We start from the raw sequence: 13,665 nt of genomic DNA, 5'->3' as shown, positions 1-13,665 counted from the left end.
ACATTTGGCCCTGCTGCTCTCTCGTTTGCAAAGATCATTTTGGATTCTGAGCCGAAAGTGATGAATGGACAGGAATGGAGCCGGGCAGTGATATCTGGCCTCTCCTTGGGCCAAGGACCAATACTCAAAAGCCAAGCAGGACCTTGGGCTTCTCTCCCCACAGGATTAGGGGGGGCAGGAAGGGCCCAAGTCCCCATGACCTTTCTGGGCCAGTCTGAAGGTGGGATCAAGACCCCAAGGCGGGCTTGGTTTGGGGAGCTGCCAGGAGCTGTTTTGCATCTGTTGGGAGAGCTCTGATTGACCATGATATTGTTAATTTTAACTGCTGAATGGCTTCATAATAGGAATGGACGATATATATTCAGATTGTTTTTAGAGGGCAAATAGTTTTTAAATTGCTATTTATTCATACTTAAAGATAAAGGTAAAGGTTTTCCCCTGACGTTAAGTCCAGTCGTGTCTGACTCTGGGGGTTGGTGCTCATCTCCATTTCTAAGCCCAAGAGCCGGCATTGTCCATAGACATCTCCAAGGTAATGTGACCAGCATGACTGCATGGAGCGCCATTACCTTCCTGCTGGAGCGGTACCTATTGATCTACTCACACTCTGGGCGTTGGTGCTCATCTCCATTTCTAAGCCCAAGAGCCGGCATTGTCCATAGACATCTCCAAGGTAATGTGACCAGCATGACTGCATGGAGCGCCATTACCTTCCTGCTGGAGCGGTACCTATTGATCTACTCACACTCTGGGCGTTGGTGCTCATCTCCATTTCTAAGCCCAAGAGCCGGCATTGTCCATAGACATCTCCAAGGTAATGTGGCCAGCATGACTGCATGGAGCGCCATTACCTTCCTGCTGGAGCGGTACCTATTGATCTACTCACACTCTGGGCGTTGGTGCTCATCTCCATTTCTAAGCCCAAGAGCCGGCATTGTCCATAGACATCTCCAAGGTAATGTGACCAGCATGACTGCATGGAGCGCCATTACCTTCCTGCTGGAGCGGTACCTATTGATCTACTCACACTCTGGGCGTTGGTGCTCATCTCCATTTCTAAGCCCAAGAGCCGGCATTGTCCATAGACATCTCCAAGGTAATGTGGCCAGCATGACTGCATGGAGCGCCATTACCTTCCTGCTGGAGCGGTACCTATTGATCTACTCACACTCTGGGCGTTGGTGCTCATCTCCATTTCTAAGCCCAAGAGCCGGCATTGTCCATAGACATCTCCAAGGTAATGTGGCCAGCATGACTGCATGGAGCGCCATTACCTTCCTGCTGGAGCGGTACCTATTGATCTACTCACACTCTGGGCGTTGGTGCTCATCTCCATTTCTAAGCCCAAGAGCCGGCATTGTCCATAGACATCTCCAAGGTAATGTGGCCAGCATGACTGCATGGAGCGCCATTACCTTCCTGCTGGAGCGGTACCTATTGATCTACTCACACTCTGGGCGTTGGTGCTCATCTCCATTTCTAAGCCCAAGAGCCGGCATTGTCCATAGACATCTCCAAGGTAATGTGGCCAGCATGACTGCATGGAGCGCCATTACCTTCCTGCTGGAGCGGTACCTATTGATCTACTCACACTCTGGGCGTTGGTGCTCATCTCCATTTCTAAGCCCAAGAGCCGGCATTGTCCGTAGACATCTCCAAGGTAATGTGGCCAGCATGACTGCATGGAGCGCCATTACCTTCCTGCTGGAGCGGTACCTATTGATCTACTCACACTCTGGGCGTTGGTGCTCATCTCCATTTCTAAGCCCAAGAGCCAGCGTTGTCCGTAGACACCTCCAAGGTCATGTGGCCACGGGCATGACTGCATGGAGCGCCATTACCTTCCTGCTGGAGCGGTACCTATTGATCTACTCACACTCTGGGCGTTGGTGCTCATCTCCATTTCTAAGCCCAAGAGCCGGCATTGTCCATAGACATCTCCAAGGTAATGTGGCCAGCATGACTGCATGGAGCGCCATTACCTTCCTGCTGGAGCGGTACCTATTGATCTACTCACACTCTGGGCGTTGGTGCTCATCTCCATTTCTAAGCCCAAGAGCCAGCGTTGTCCGTAGACACCTCCAAGGTCATGTGGCCACGGGCATGACTGCATGGAGCGCCATTACCTTCCTGCTGGAGCGGTACCTATTGATCTACTCACACTCTGGGCGTTGGTGCTCATCTCCATTTCTAAGCCCAAGAGCCGGCATTGTCCATAGACATCTCCAAGGTAATGTGGCCAGCATGACTGCATGGAGCGCCATTACCTTCCTGCTGGAGCGGTACCTATTGATCTACTCACACTCTGGGCGTTGGTGCTCATCTCCATTTCTAAGCCCAAGAGCCGGCATTGTCCATAGACATCTCCAAGGTAATGTGGCCAGCATGACTGCATGGAGCGCCATTACCTTCCTGCTGGAGCGGTACCTATTGATCTACTCACACTCTGGGCGTTGGTGCTCATCTCCATTTCTAAGCCCAAGAGCCGGCATTGTCCATAGACATCTCCAAGGTAATGTGGCCAGCATGACTGCATGGAGCGCCATTACCTTCCTGCTGGAGCGGTACCTATTGATCTACTCACACTCTGGGCGTTGGTGCTCATCTCCATTTCTAAGCCCAAGAGCCAGCGTTGTCCGTAGACACCTCCAAGGTCATGTGGCCACGGGCATGACTGCATGGAGCGCCGTTACCTTCCCGCCGGAGCAGTACCTATTGATCTACTCTCATTTGCATGTTTTCGAACTGCTAGGTTGGCAGGAGCTGGGGCTAACAGCGGGCGCTCAAGCCGCTCCCGGGATTTGAACCTGGGACCTTTTGGTCCGTAAGTTCAGCAGCTCAGCACTTTAACACACTAATTTAGTAATTGTACTAAATGATAATTGTTTATTGCTATTGTTATTTACCATTTATTGCTTATATTGTTTTTTGTCATTGTTGCTCGTTGTAAGTTCCTTTGGGGAGAGAGAGCAGGGTATAAATAAAATTCATTATTATTATTATTGACACAATGACATAGTATGACACAGCAAACGAGATGTCTATGCTGGATTTCATATTACAAAATCACAAGTTCAACACTTCCCAAGTGTCTAGGATTGTGTAATGTGTTTTCGGATGATGCACGCAGATCCCAGTAGAGTGGCCTTTTGCAGTTGGCAGATTGTGATTTTGTCAATGTTTATTGTTTTCAAATGCTGGCTGAGATCTTTTGGCACAGCACCCAGTGTGCCCATCACCACTGGGATCACCTGTACTGGTTTCTGCTAGAACCTTTGCAGTTCGATAATAATAATAATAATAATAATAGTAATAATAATAATAATAATAATAGTAATAATAATAATAATAATAACAACTTTATTTTTATACCCCGCCCCATCTCCCCGAAGGGACTCGGGGCGGCTTACATGGGGCCTTGCCCGATAAAACAATCAAATATCAAAACACAGCAATAAAACAGTTATCCAATAAAAACATCAATTACATTAAAACCAATCGTTAAAATCAACATAAAACATACAATATTAACCCTGGAGACTAATTCATAGAACCCAGGCAAAGTGCAACATGTGCCGAAATGGGCCGAAATGGGGAAGGTAATTTCACAGTTGAAATGGACAAAGTGCAATATAGTAATATAGCATCGATCTTAAGGTCCTGGTAGTGGCTGAGTTTTTCCTGGTGTTGTTGTTATTATTATTTTATTTTATGACACAGCAAACAAGATAGGTATGCTGGATTTCGAGCTGATCACCACCGGGACCATCTGCACTGGTTTCTGCCAGAGCCTTTGCAGTTCGATCTTAAGGTCCTGGTAGCGGCTGAGTTTTTCCTGTTGTTGTTGTTGTTATTGTTATTATTATTATTATTGACACAACGACGTTGTATGACACAGCAAACAAGATAGACATGCTGGATTTCGTATCACAAAATCACAAGTCGAACACTTCCCAAGTGTCTAGGACTGTGATGTATTTTTGGATGATGCGTGCAGATCCCAGTAGGGTGGCCTTTTGCAGTTGGCAGATCGTGATTTTGTCAATGTCTGTTGTTTCCAAATGCCGGCTGAGATCTTTCGGCACGGCACCCAGTGTGCCCATCACCACCGGGACCACCTGCACTGGTTTCTGCCAGAGTCTTTGCAGTTCAATCTTGAGGTCCTGAGAGCGGCTGAGTTTTTCCTGTTGTTTTTCGTCAATGCGACTGTCACCTGGGATGACAACATCAATGATCCAAACCTTGTTCTTTTCCACAACTGTGATGTCTGATGTGTTGTGTTCCAGAACTTTGTCAGTCTGGATTCGGAAGTCCCACAGTATCTTTGCATGCTCATTTTCCAATACTTTTGCAGGTTTGTGATCCCACCAGTTCTTTGCTGCTGGGAGGTGGTACTTGAGGCATAAGTTCCAATGAATCATTTGGGCCACATAGTTGTGCCTCTGTTTGTAGTCTGTCTGTGCAATTTTCTTACAGCAGCTGAGGAGATGATCAATGGTTTCGTCAGCTTCCTTGCACAGTCTGCATTTTGGGTCATCAGCTGATTTTTCAATCTTGGCCTTAATTGCCTTTGTTCTGATGGCTTGCTCCTGGGCTGCAAGGATCAGGCCTTCTGTCTCCTTCTTCAGGGTCCCATTCGTGAGCCAGAGCCAGGTCTTCTATTATTATTATTATTATTATTATTATTATTATTATTATTAATGGCCTTTGTCCTGATGTCTTGCTCCTGGGCTGCAAGGATCAGGCCTTCTGTCTCCTTCTTCAGGGTCCCATTCGTGAGCCAGAGCCAGGTCTTCTATTATTATTATTATTATTATTATTATTATTATTATTATTATTATTATTATTAATGGCCTTTGTCCTGATGTCTTGCTCCTGGGCTGCAAGGATCAGGCCTTCTGTCTCCTTCTTCAGGGTCCCATTCGTGAGCCAGAGCCAGGTCTTCTCCTTATCAGCTTTTCCTTCAATTTTGTCAATGAACTTTCCATGCAATGTTTTGTTGTGCCAGCTGTCAGCTCTAGTTTGTAGTGCGGTTTTCTTGTACTGGTTTTTTGTCTGCTGTGCTTTGAGGAGTTTCTGACTTTTGACTTCAATCAAAGCAGGTTCTTCACTTTGCTTGACATCTTCTGCCAGGGCATGTTCTTCTTCTTTGACTGCTTGTTTTACTTGTAAGAGTCCTCTGCCCCCTGATCTTCTAGGCAGATATAGCCGGTCAACATCACTGCGAGGGTGCAGGGAATGATGAATGGTCATGAGTTTTCTTGTTTTTCTGTCCAAATTGTCCAGTTCCATCTGTGTCCAGTTTATAATGCCAGCAGTATATCTTATGACAGGTATGGCCCAGGTGTTTATGGCCTTGATGGTGTTGCCTCCATTATTATTATTATTATTATTATTATTATTATTATTATTATTATTATTGTGGTTTCCTGCATGGAAGGCAGTTGGACCGGATGACCTTGGTGGTCCTTTACAACCTTAGGATTGTGTGGATGCCGTGGCTTGTTTTGCTCTCCAACCTCCACCCCGTCTGGCCTCTGCTGACCTGCACTGACCACTTGCCTTGGTGGCAATTTCTTTGGAGAGCGCACCTTTCTAGCCGCTGACCACTGGCCTGAGCTTCCCTCTGGGCCCCTCTTTCCTCGCTTTCCCTTCCCCAGCCACCGAGTTCCTTTTTAACAAGCCTCTTGCTCTTGACATTATTTTTAGGAATTCCTGGGGCGTGTGGTTGGGACTTGCCAGAGCCGGGGAGGGGAGGGGGCAACCGGAGAAGGCCCTCTCTCCCTCCCCATCCCTGGGAAGGCTGGCAGGAGGAAGGGGGTGTTGGTGTTGGTTGGCTGTGGTCGGCCCATTAACAGAGCCTTGCTGTTTGGACGGGGCTGCCAAGAGGCCTCGGGTTACGGCAGGGAGAGAGAGAGAGGGGGGGGCACAGAAGGGGGAGAAGGGGGGCACGCGGTGGGAGTGTTCTCCAGATGCAGCCAGCCTCAAGCCTGACCCCCCTTTCCCCCCTCTTTCTCTTTTTTTTCTGCAGGGTTTTTGGGATCTGGTAGCTGGAAGGCCATGGGGAACAGCAGAGCCAGCCGCCGATGCAGAAGGAGCCGGACTTGAAGGTACGTTGCGGAGCAAAAATGAGAGTTCGGGTGGCCTTCAGAGGTAATAAAGATCTTGTTTTTGGAGCCGTTGCCTTGCATTCCTTGTATTGTGCAACTCAGGTCCTTTCGGGTCTGAGTTGCACCGCGAAGGAGGAGGTGTCCATTCCCACACGTGTGGATGGAGCACATTTCTTGGGGAAGCCAACTCCATTCCAGAGGCAACCCGGCAGCTCTGAGTCAGCCTTCCCCAAGCCAGGACCCGGGACCCCTGAGTCAATGGGGTCACTCCCTGTAAAGGCGGGTTGAGTCAGAGCGTTGCTAAACATGTGCCCACATTGGAGACGCATTCACGTATTTCTTTCTCTTTCTATGCATTTGGCAAAGAAGGCGGACCAAAGCAGACTACAACCTCTCTTGAATCCGCACTCTTGTTGCAGCTTAGAATCGTACTGGCCTTTTTAGCTGCTGCGTCACGCTATTGACTCCTCCTTAGCTTGGGATCTACTCAGTTTCCAAAGTCACTGTTTTCAAGCCAGGTGTCTCCTGTCCTAGATCTGTGCATTTCATTTTTATTGCCCAATGTACTACCATACGGGACCACAGTGGCGTTTCGGGTTAAACCACTAAGCTGCAGAACTTGCTGACCGGAAGGTCGGTGGTTCGAATCCGTAGGATAATAATAATAATAATAATAATAATAATAATAATAATAATAATAATAATAATAAATAAACATTGGGTGCCATGCCAAAAGACCTCAGCCGGCATTTGGAAACAATAAAAATTGACAAAATTACAATCTGCCAACTGCAAAAGGCCACCCTACTGGGATCTGCGCGCATCATCCGAAAATACATCACACAGTCCTAGACACTTGGGAAGTGTTCGACTTGTGATTTTGTGGTATGAAATCCAGCATATCTATCTTGTTTGCTGTGACATAATAAAATAATAATAATAAAACTTTATTTTTATACCCCGCCTCCATCTCCCCTAGGGGACTCGGGGCAGCTTACATGGGGCCAAGCCCAGATAAAACAAACAAAGCAAAGTAAAACAACAGGATGGGGTGAGCTCCTGTTGTTAGCCCTAGCTTTTGCCAACCTAGCTGTTCGAAAACATGCAAATGTGAGTAGATCAATAGGTACTGCTCTGACAGGAAGGTAACAGCGTTCCATGCATTAATGCTGGCCGCATGACTTAGGAGGTGTCTATGGACAACGCTGGCTCTTCAGCTTAGAAATTGAGATGAGCACCAACTCTCAGAGTCGGACTCAACTAGACTTAATGTCAAGGGGAAACCTTTACCTTACTACCTACTATCATACATTTCTATTCAGCAGAGCAATTCACTGTTGTTTTGGAGTCTCTTTCTCTGGAGGCTTTTAAAGAGAAGGTGGATGTCCATCTGTCGGGAGGGCTTGGATTGTGTCTTCCATCATGGCATGAGTAGGGTTGGTCTGGATGACCTTTGGGGCATCTCCCAGCTCTAGGATTTTATGATTTTCTTTAGTGCTCTTAGTGTGCAATCCTATTTTAATGTTTGCATATTTGTATATTTTTAATTATATACTAATGCTTTTAAGTCAAGCCGCTTTGAGTCCCCTTTTGGGGAGATAAAGCAGGGTATAAATAAATATAAATATAACCATCATCATCATAATCCTCTGTCTCTAAGTCCAAATTGTGGGCTGATGTTCTGCATGGGAGGAAAATGTCCAACCCCTTCAGTAGAGAATGCATGCCTTATGGTGCACTAGCATGTGGAATGAATGCAGTTGGACACCACTTCAATTGGGTTTTTGTGTGTTTTCCAGGCTTTCTGGCCATGTTCCAGAAGCATTCTCTCCTGAAGTTTCGCCCACATCTATGGCAGGCATCCTCAGAGGTTGTGAGCTGAGGATGCCTGCCATAGATGTGGGTGAAACGTCAGGAGAGAATACTTCTGGAACATGGCCATACAGTCCAGAAAACACACAACAACCCTGTGATTCCGGCCATGAAAGCCTTCGACAACACATATCACTTGAACTGCCATGGATATCGAGAGTTGTAGTTTTAAAAGGCCTTTTGTCTTCTTTGCAAAAGATGGTGTGTCCCGCAACAAATTGCAAATCCAGGATTCCATAGCACTGATCCATGGCTGTTAATAATAATTATTATTATAATAATAATACAGTCCTAAACGCTTGGGAAGTGTTTGACTTGTGATTCTGTGATACGAAATCCAGCATATCCATCTTGTTTGCTGTGTCATACAATGTCGTTGTGTCAATAATAATAATAATAATAATAATAATAATAATAATAATAGTCTTTGCAACCCTGGATGTCTTTTTCAATCCACTTACACTATATTACAAAATTTGATTTATTTTCTGTTCCTGGTTTGAAAGTGTTATTTCCCGTTTGATTATGTGATCCTCCTTACTTTGAAAGTACAGTAGTGGTTATATTCCAGAAACTTGTTTTTGTGGCAGAAACTATGTTGAATTGGTTGCAACTCTATGGAATATTCATTGAAAAGCTAGAAACTTTGTTTTTGTGGCAGAAACTATGTTGAATTGGTTGAGACTAGAATATGGAACATTCATTGAAAAACTAGAAACTTTGTTTTTGTGGCAGAAACTATGTTGAATTGGTTGCAACTCTATGGAATATTCATTGAAAAGCTAGAAACTTTGTTTTTGTGGCAGAAACTATGTTGAATTGGTTGAGACTAGAATATGGAACATTCATTGAAAAACTAGAAACTTTGTTTTTGTGGCAGAAACTATGTTGAATTGGTTGCAACTCTATGGAATATTCATTGAAAAGCTAGAAACTTTGTTTTTGTGGCAGAAACTATGTTGAATTGGTTGAGACTAGAATATGGAACATTCATTGAAAAACTAGAAACTTTGTTTTTGTGGCAGAAACTATGTTGAATTGGTTGATACTACAGTAGAGTCTTACTTATCCAACACTCGCTTATCCAATGTTCTGGATTATCCAACGCATTTTTGTAGTCAATGTTTTCAATACATCGTGATATTTTGGTGCTAAATTCATAAATACAGTAATTACTACATAGCATAAATGTGTAATGAACTACTTTTTCTGTCAAATTTGTTGTATAGCATGATGTTTAGGTGCTTAATTTGTAAAATCATAACCTAATTTGATGTTTAATAAGCTTTTCCTTAAGCTCTCCTTATTATCCAACATATTTGCTTATCCAACGTTCTGCCGGCCCGTTTATGTTGGATAAGTGAGACTCTACTGCAGTTGTTATACTCCAGAAACTTTGTTTTTCTGGCAGAAACTATGTTGAAATGGTTGAGACTATATGGAATATTCATTGAAAAACTAGAAACTTTGTTTTTGTGGCAGAAACTATGTTGAATTGATTGAGACTCTATGGAATATTCATTGAAAAACTGTTGCAAAATGTGCTGCTGCAGGGTGATGTCCTGCAGAAGCAAAATTTTTGCAGCTTGACAAACTTTACCCATGTTTTTATGACAGGACCAATTAGGAAATGACTTGTATAATTCAGGAACAAAGATTGTGTTACAGAGTGTTATTAATGTTGCACTGATAGAAGGCGAGGCAGTTCCAGCATGTGTTTGCAGCCATCCAAAAATGCTAAATGCGTGAATAATGCCTCTTCTCCGGCGCATGGGCTGGCTCTGGAGTCCCCATGCGCTTCTGCAGAGGCGTGCTGATTCATGGCTTCACCCCCAAGTCACACCAGACTTGGATGCTGGCAGCCTCATTCCAGACATTCCTCCAGAGCCAGTTTCTAGTAAAAACTCTGTTTGGAAAAAGTTGTAATTTGGAGACCAAACTTCCAAGGAAACCTTTGGGAGCCAAGAGGCTTCGGGAGTTTTAGTCCCCCAAAAGTAACTTTTCCAAGCTCTGAGTAAGTTTGTGATCAGTTGCATTCTTATTAGCCGTCTCTTTCAGCAATTCTCTACACTCTGGAATGAATGCAGTTTGACACCGCTTTCACTGCCACTGCCAAAACTACAAGTTGTTGTAGTTTTACTAGAGACTGTTCAGTTTATATGAATTTAAATTGAGTTTAAATGACCGTTTTAACTGCAGTCTGTTCACTGCATTGAGTCTGCAGAAGTTTGCAATTGCCCTCCTTTGAGGCTGAGAGAGAATAACTTGTCCAAACATTCTAATGGGTCTCTGTCAGGACCCAGGCTGCAGAGCACCAATAACCATGCGCAGAGACCAGATTCTATCTAATATCTTTATTAAAGAATTATATAAAGTCAATAAAAACAAGTGAAGAATATAGTTCAGAAGCCGACCTTTCAGGAAAGGCCAAATATAGTCCAGGAAAATAATGTCCAATATAAGATATTAGAGTTCAAAGTTATAATCCATTAACCAAAACACACACTTTGCCAAGCAATAGTGTGGGGAATTGACAAGGTCTTATAGTCCATTGAAGCTTGACAACAAGGCTGGAACTGAAGCTTGATTCTTGGCTGGATCAAAGACTTGAAACGTGGCAACTTGAAGCATGAAACAAGGTCCGTGGCAAAACGTGAGACAAGGCAAGACTTGAAACTGGATCCGGGAAGCAGGGAACAAGGAATACGAAGTCCACACACAATCTCTCTCTCAAGCTGATCAATTGACTCCGCAAGGTTCCCCTTGCGGCAAACCCCCTATATAGGGTCTTGTTTTCCCGCCAACAGAACACTTTCCCTGGAGAACAAGAAGCGAAACCCAACTCTGTCCAGATGCATGACTCCTTAGACTTTCCCAAGGGAAGCAGACCTAATCAGCTAGTTGTTTGGCAGCGATTCTGAGACTCCGGCGATTAGCCTCCCTGACTCCTCTATCTCTATTATAATTGTCCCTTCGGGAAAACGGGGCTTTGTTTGGTTAACTTCCTGAGGACAAACATCCTCCAGGTGGAGAGGCTCCGATTCAAGCTGAACCAGTGGAAATCCATGTTTTCCTCCTCGTCTGCCACAATAGCACTAGGAACGGGACTACAAGGCCCATGAGACATCACAGTCTCTATGGCTAAGCAGGAATTTGAACCCTCATCTCAGGATCATCGTGGGTTGTTGTTTTTGTCGAAAGTGACTGAATTTTGATGCTATTTTGCCTCCTGTTTGATCTTGGCACTGATTTATTGTTCTTCAGCTCTAAACAATCATAACAAATGCATTTGACTTTTGTTCTATTTTCTGTGTCTGGCTCATGTACTGTTAATAGGTCAGCGACTCCTAGATTTTTGCGTCAATAGTTTTTACTTCTTGGACCTGAATTGCCCAGGATATCTGCACTGTTACCGTTAACCTGGTTTCATACCGTTTTAGCTGCCATGGCTCTGAATTATAGGTGGGATTTGTAGTTCGGCGAGAGAGACTAAGAATTCTCTGATCAAGAGCTCTATCCCCCTGCACTAAATAGGGATTTATCTATCAGATAATTCTGTGTTCTTTGTCAAACTACAAATCCCAGGACTGCCTTGGATGCAGCCATGAAGTGGGACCAAATTGGCATCTCCTTTATCCAAAGTGAGCAAGTGAAGGATGCTGTAGATACTTCCATTAGGAAAGGGTTTGGGCCAGAGGATCTCTAGGGTCTCATAAAAATCTCCAGCAGTGTGTGGAAGAATGAGGAAGTATTCCATCAAGGACTCGGCGCCACAGTGGATGATGAAGCAGCAGCTCCCTCTGTGGCTGGAATCGAGCATGCCCTCACGGAGCCAGAAGCTGGAATGTTAAATAGCCTCGGTGTCTCTGTCTGTGTGTGTCGTATGTCTATGGCATTGAATATGTACATTGTATGTGTACATTGTGATCTGCCCTGAGTCCCCTTTGGGGTGATAAGGGCGGAATATAAATACTGTAAACAAACAAACAAATAAACAAACAAATGTAGACACATCCCTGACATTGACTGGAGCTGAGGAAAGAATTAAGTTGAAACATTAAGAGAACTATCTTAACAGGAAAAGTCTGCTTCGAAGAATATTGAATTCTCCTTTATCCAAAGTGAGCAAGCGAAGGATACTATGGATACTTCCATTAGGAAAGGAAAGGCTAGATGACCTCTGGGGTCCCTTCTAACCCTAAAAATTGGGACCATTTGATTCTATAGCAACCCAGATACCTGCCGTAATTCTCAATGTGTTGGAAAGCCCCCATTAATTGAGATCCATGAACCACTTTTCCTTCAGCTACGAATCTGCTCTGGGTTTTAGTCAGAACTTTAAATGAACTACCCAGGGTTCTGATTCCAGATTGAGCACCTTGGAAAACTCTCTAAAGTTCATAACGAAATCAAGTACAGCTTTTCTTTGCATCTCATTGACTTTGGGTATCCAATGCATTCGTTCTATAGTGTTGATGGACACTCAGTCAATAGGGCACCGCTTTAAGGTTTTGCAAGGCCTTCAAGAGGGCTGGTGCCTCACCAAACTACAACTCTCCTGCGTCTCTTGCTTTGAGCCGTGGCCATTAAAGTTGTGTGAAACTGCATCCATGCTACAATGTACATGTCCTCTAATTCCAATTGGGACTAAACGTTGGAAGGCAGGCTTTGCAGGCTTTGCAGCGAAGTCTAAATTGGACCCCTTATTTCTGGCAAAAGGCGCATTCCGCACATGCTCTGGGGCATTCCTTTTTTTTTAATGTTGCAGTGCATTGAAAAATAGTTTCACTGTAGCTGGCTTTTTATGAGGCCCAGGGTAGGAAAAAGCCAGAGGCTTGAGTGTTTATTGTAAAATATGAATTTCAGGGCTGGAACACAGATCCCTTTTAATGAGGTTTCGAGTGGCCGCGTTTGGTTTTATGGCCTCTTGGAACGGGATGGAGAATCAGTGAATGGTCCAGGTTGCCCAGGGCTCTGAAAGGCCGGCCTTTGGCCCACGTTCCTTGGGACCCGACCCTGATAGGAAGGAATGAAAGGGGAGAGTCCCTTGGAGAGGCCGTGGAGGCTCCTGAAAAGGGGGTGAAGGTTGCATAGAATAGAATAGAATAGAATAGAATAGAATAGAATAGAATAGAATAGAATGCTGCTGCTCAGTCGCATAGTCGCTTCCGACTCTTCGTGACCTCATGGACCATTTCTTCATGATCTCATGGACCATCTCTTCGTGACTTCATGGACCATCTCTTCATGACCTCATGGACCATCTCTTCATGACCTCATGGACCATCTCTTCATGACCTCATGGACCATCTCTTCATGACCTCATGGACCATCTCTTCATGACCTCATGGACCAGTCCAGGCCAGAGCTCCCTGTCAGCCGTCACTGCCCCCAGTTCCTTCAAGGTCAAGCCAGTCCCTTCAAGGATACCGTCCATCCACCTTGCCCTTGGTCGGCCTCTCTTCCTTTTTCCTTCCATTTTCCCCAGCATCATGATCTTCTCCAAGCTTTCCTGCCTTCTCATGATGTGGCCAAAGTCCTTCAGCTTTGCCTCCAATATCCTTCCCTCCAGTGAGCAGCCATTGGGCATTATTTCCTGGAGGATGTACGGGTTGGATCTTTTTGCCAAGGTCCAAGGCACTCTCAGGATTTTCCTTCAAAAACATCTCTCTTCCTTTGCTCA

General features: G+C 44.8%; 1 protein-coding gene across 3 annotated transcripts in view; it reads left to right on the top strand.

Moving 5' to 3' along the window:
- The window catches only part of il11ra (interleukin 11 receptor subunit alpha), a 247,901-nt gene that overhangs the window by 108,629 nt on the left and 125,607 nt on the right, over window positions 1-13,665 (top strand). For all 3 annotated transcript variants that reach the window (XM_062972652.1, XM_062972651.1, XM_062972653.1), the window contains one exon: window positions 6,032-6,110. In XM_062972652.1, the coding sequence (XP_062828722.1) occupies window positions 6,087-6,110 (24 nt within the window). In that variant the 5' untranslated portion in view covers window positions 6,032-6,086. The remainder of the gene's footprint in view (window positions 1-6,031; window positions 6,111-13,665) is intronic.

The sequence above is a fragment of the Anolis carolinensis genome, chromosome 2, assembly GCF_035594765.1.
Source record: "Anolis carolinensis isolate JA03-04 chromosome 2, rAnoCar3.1.pri, whole genome shotgun sequence".
Taxonomy (NCBI): Eukaryota; Metazoa; Chordata; class Lepidosauria; order Squamata; family Dactyloidae; genus Anolis; species Anolis carolinensis.
This window is presented reverse-complemented; position numbering and strand designations above follow the sequence as displayed.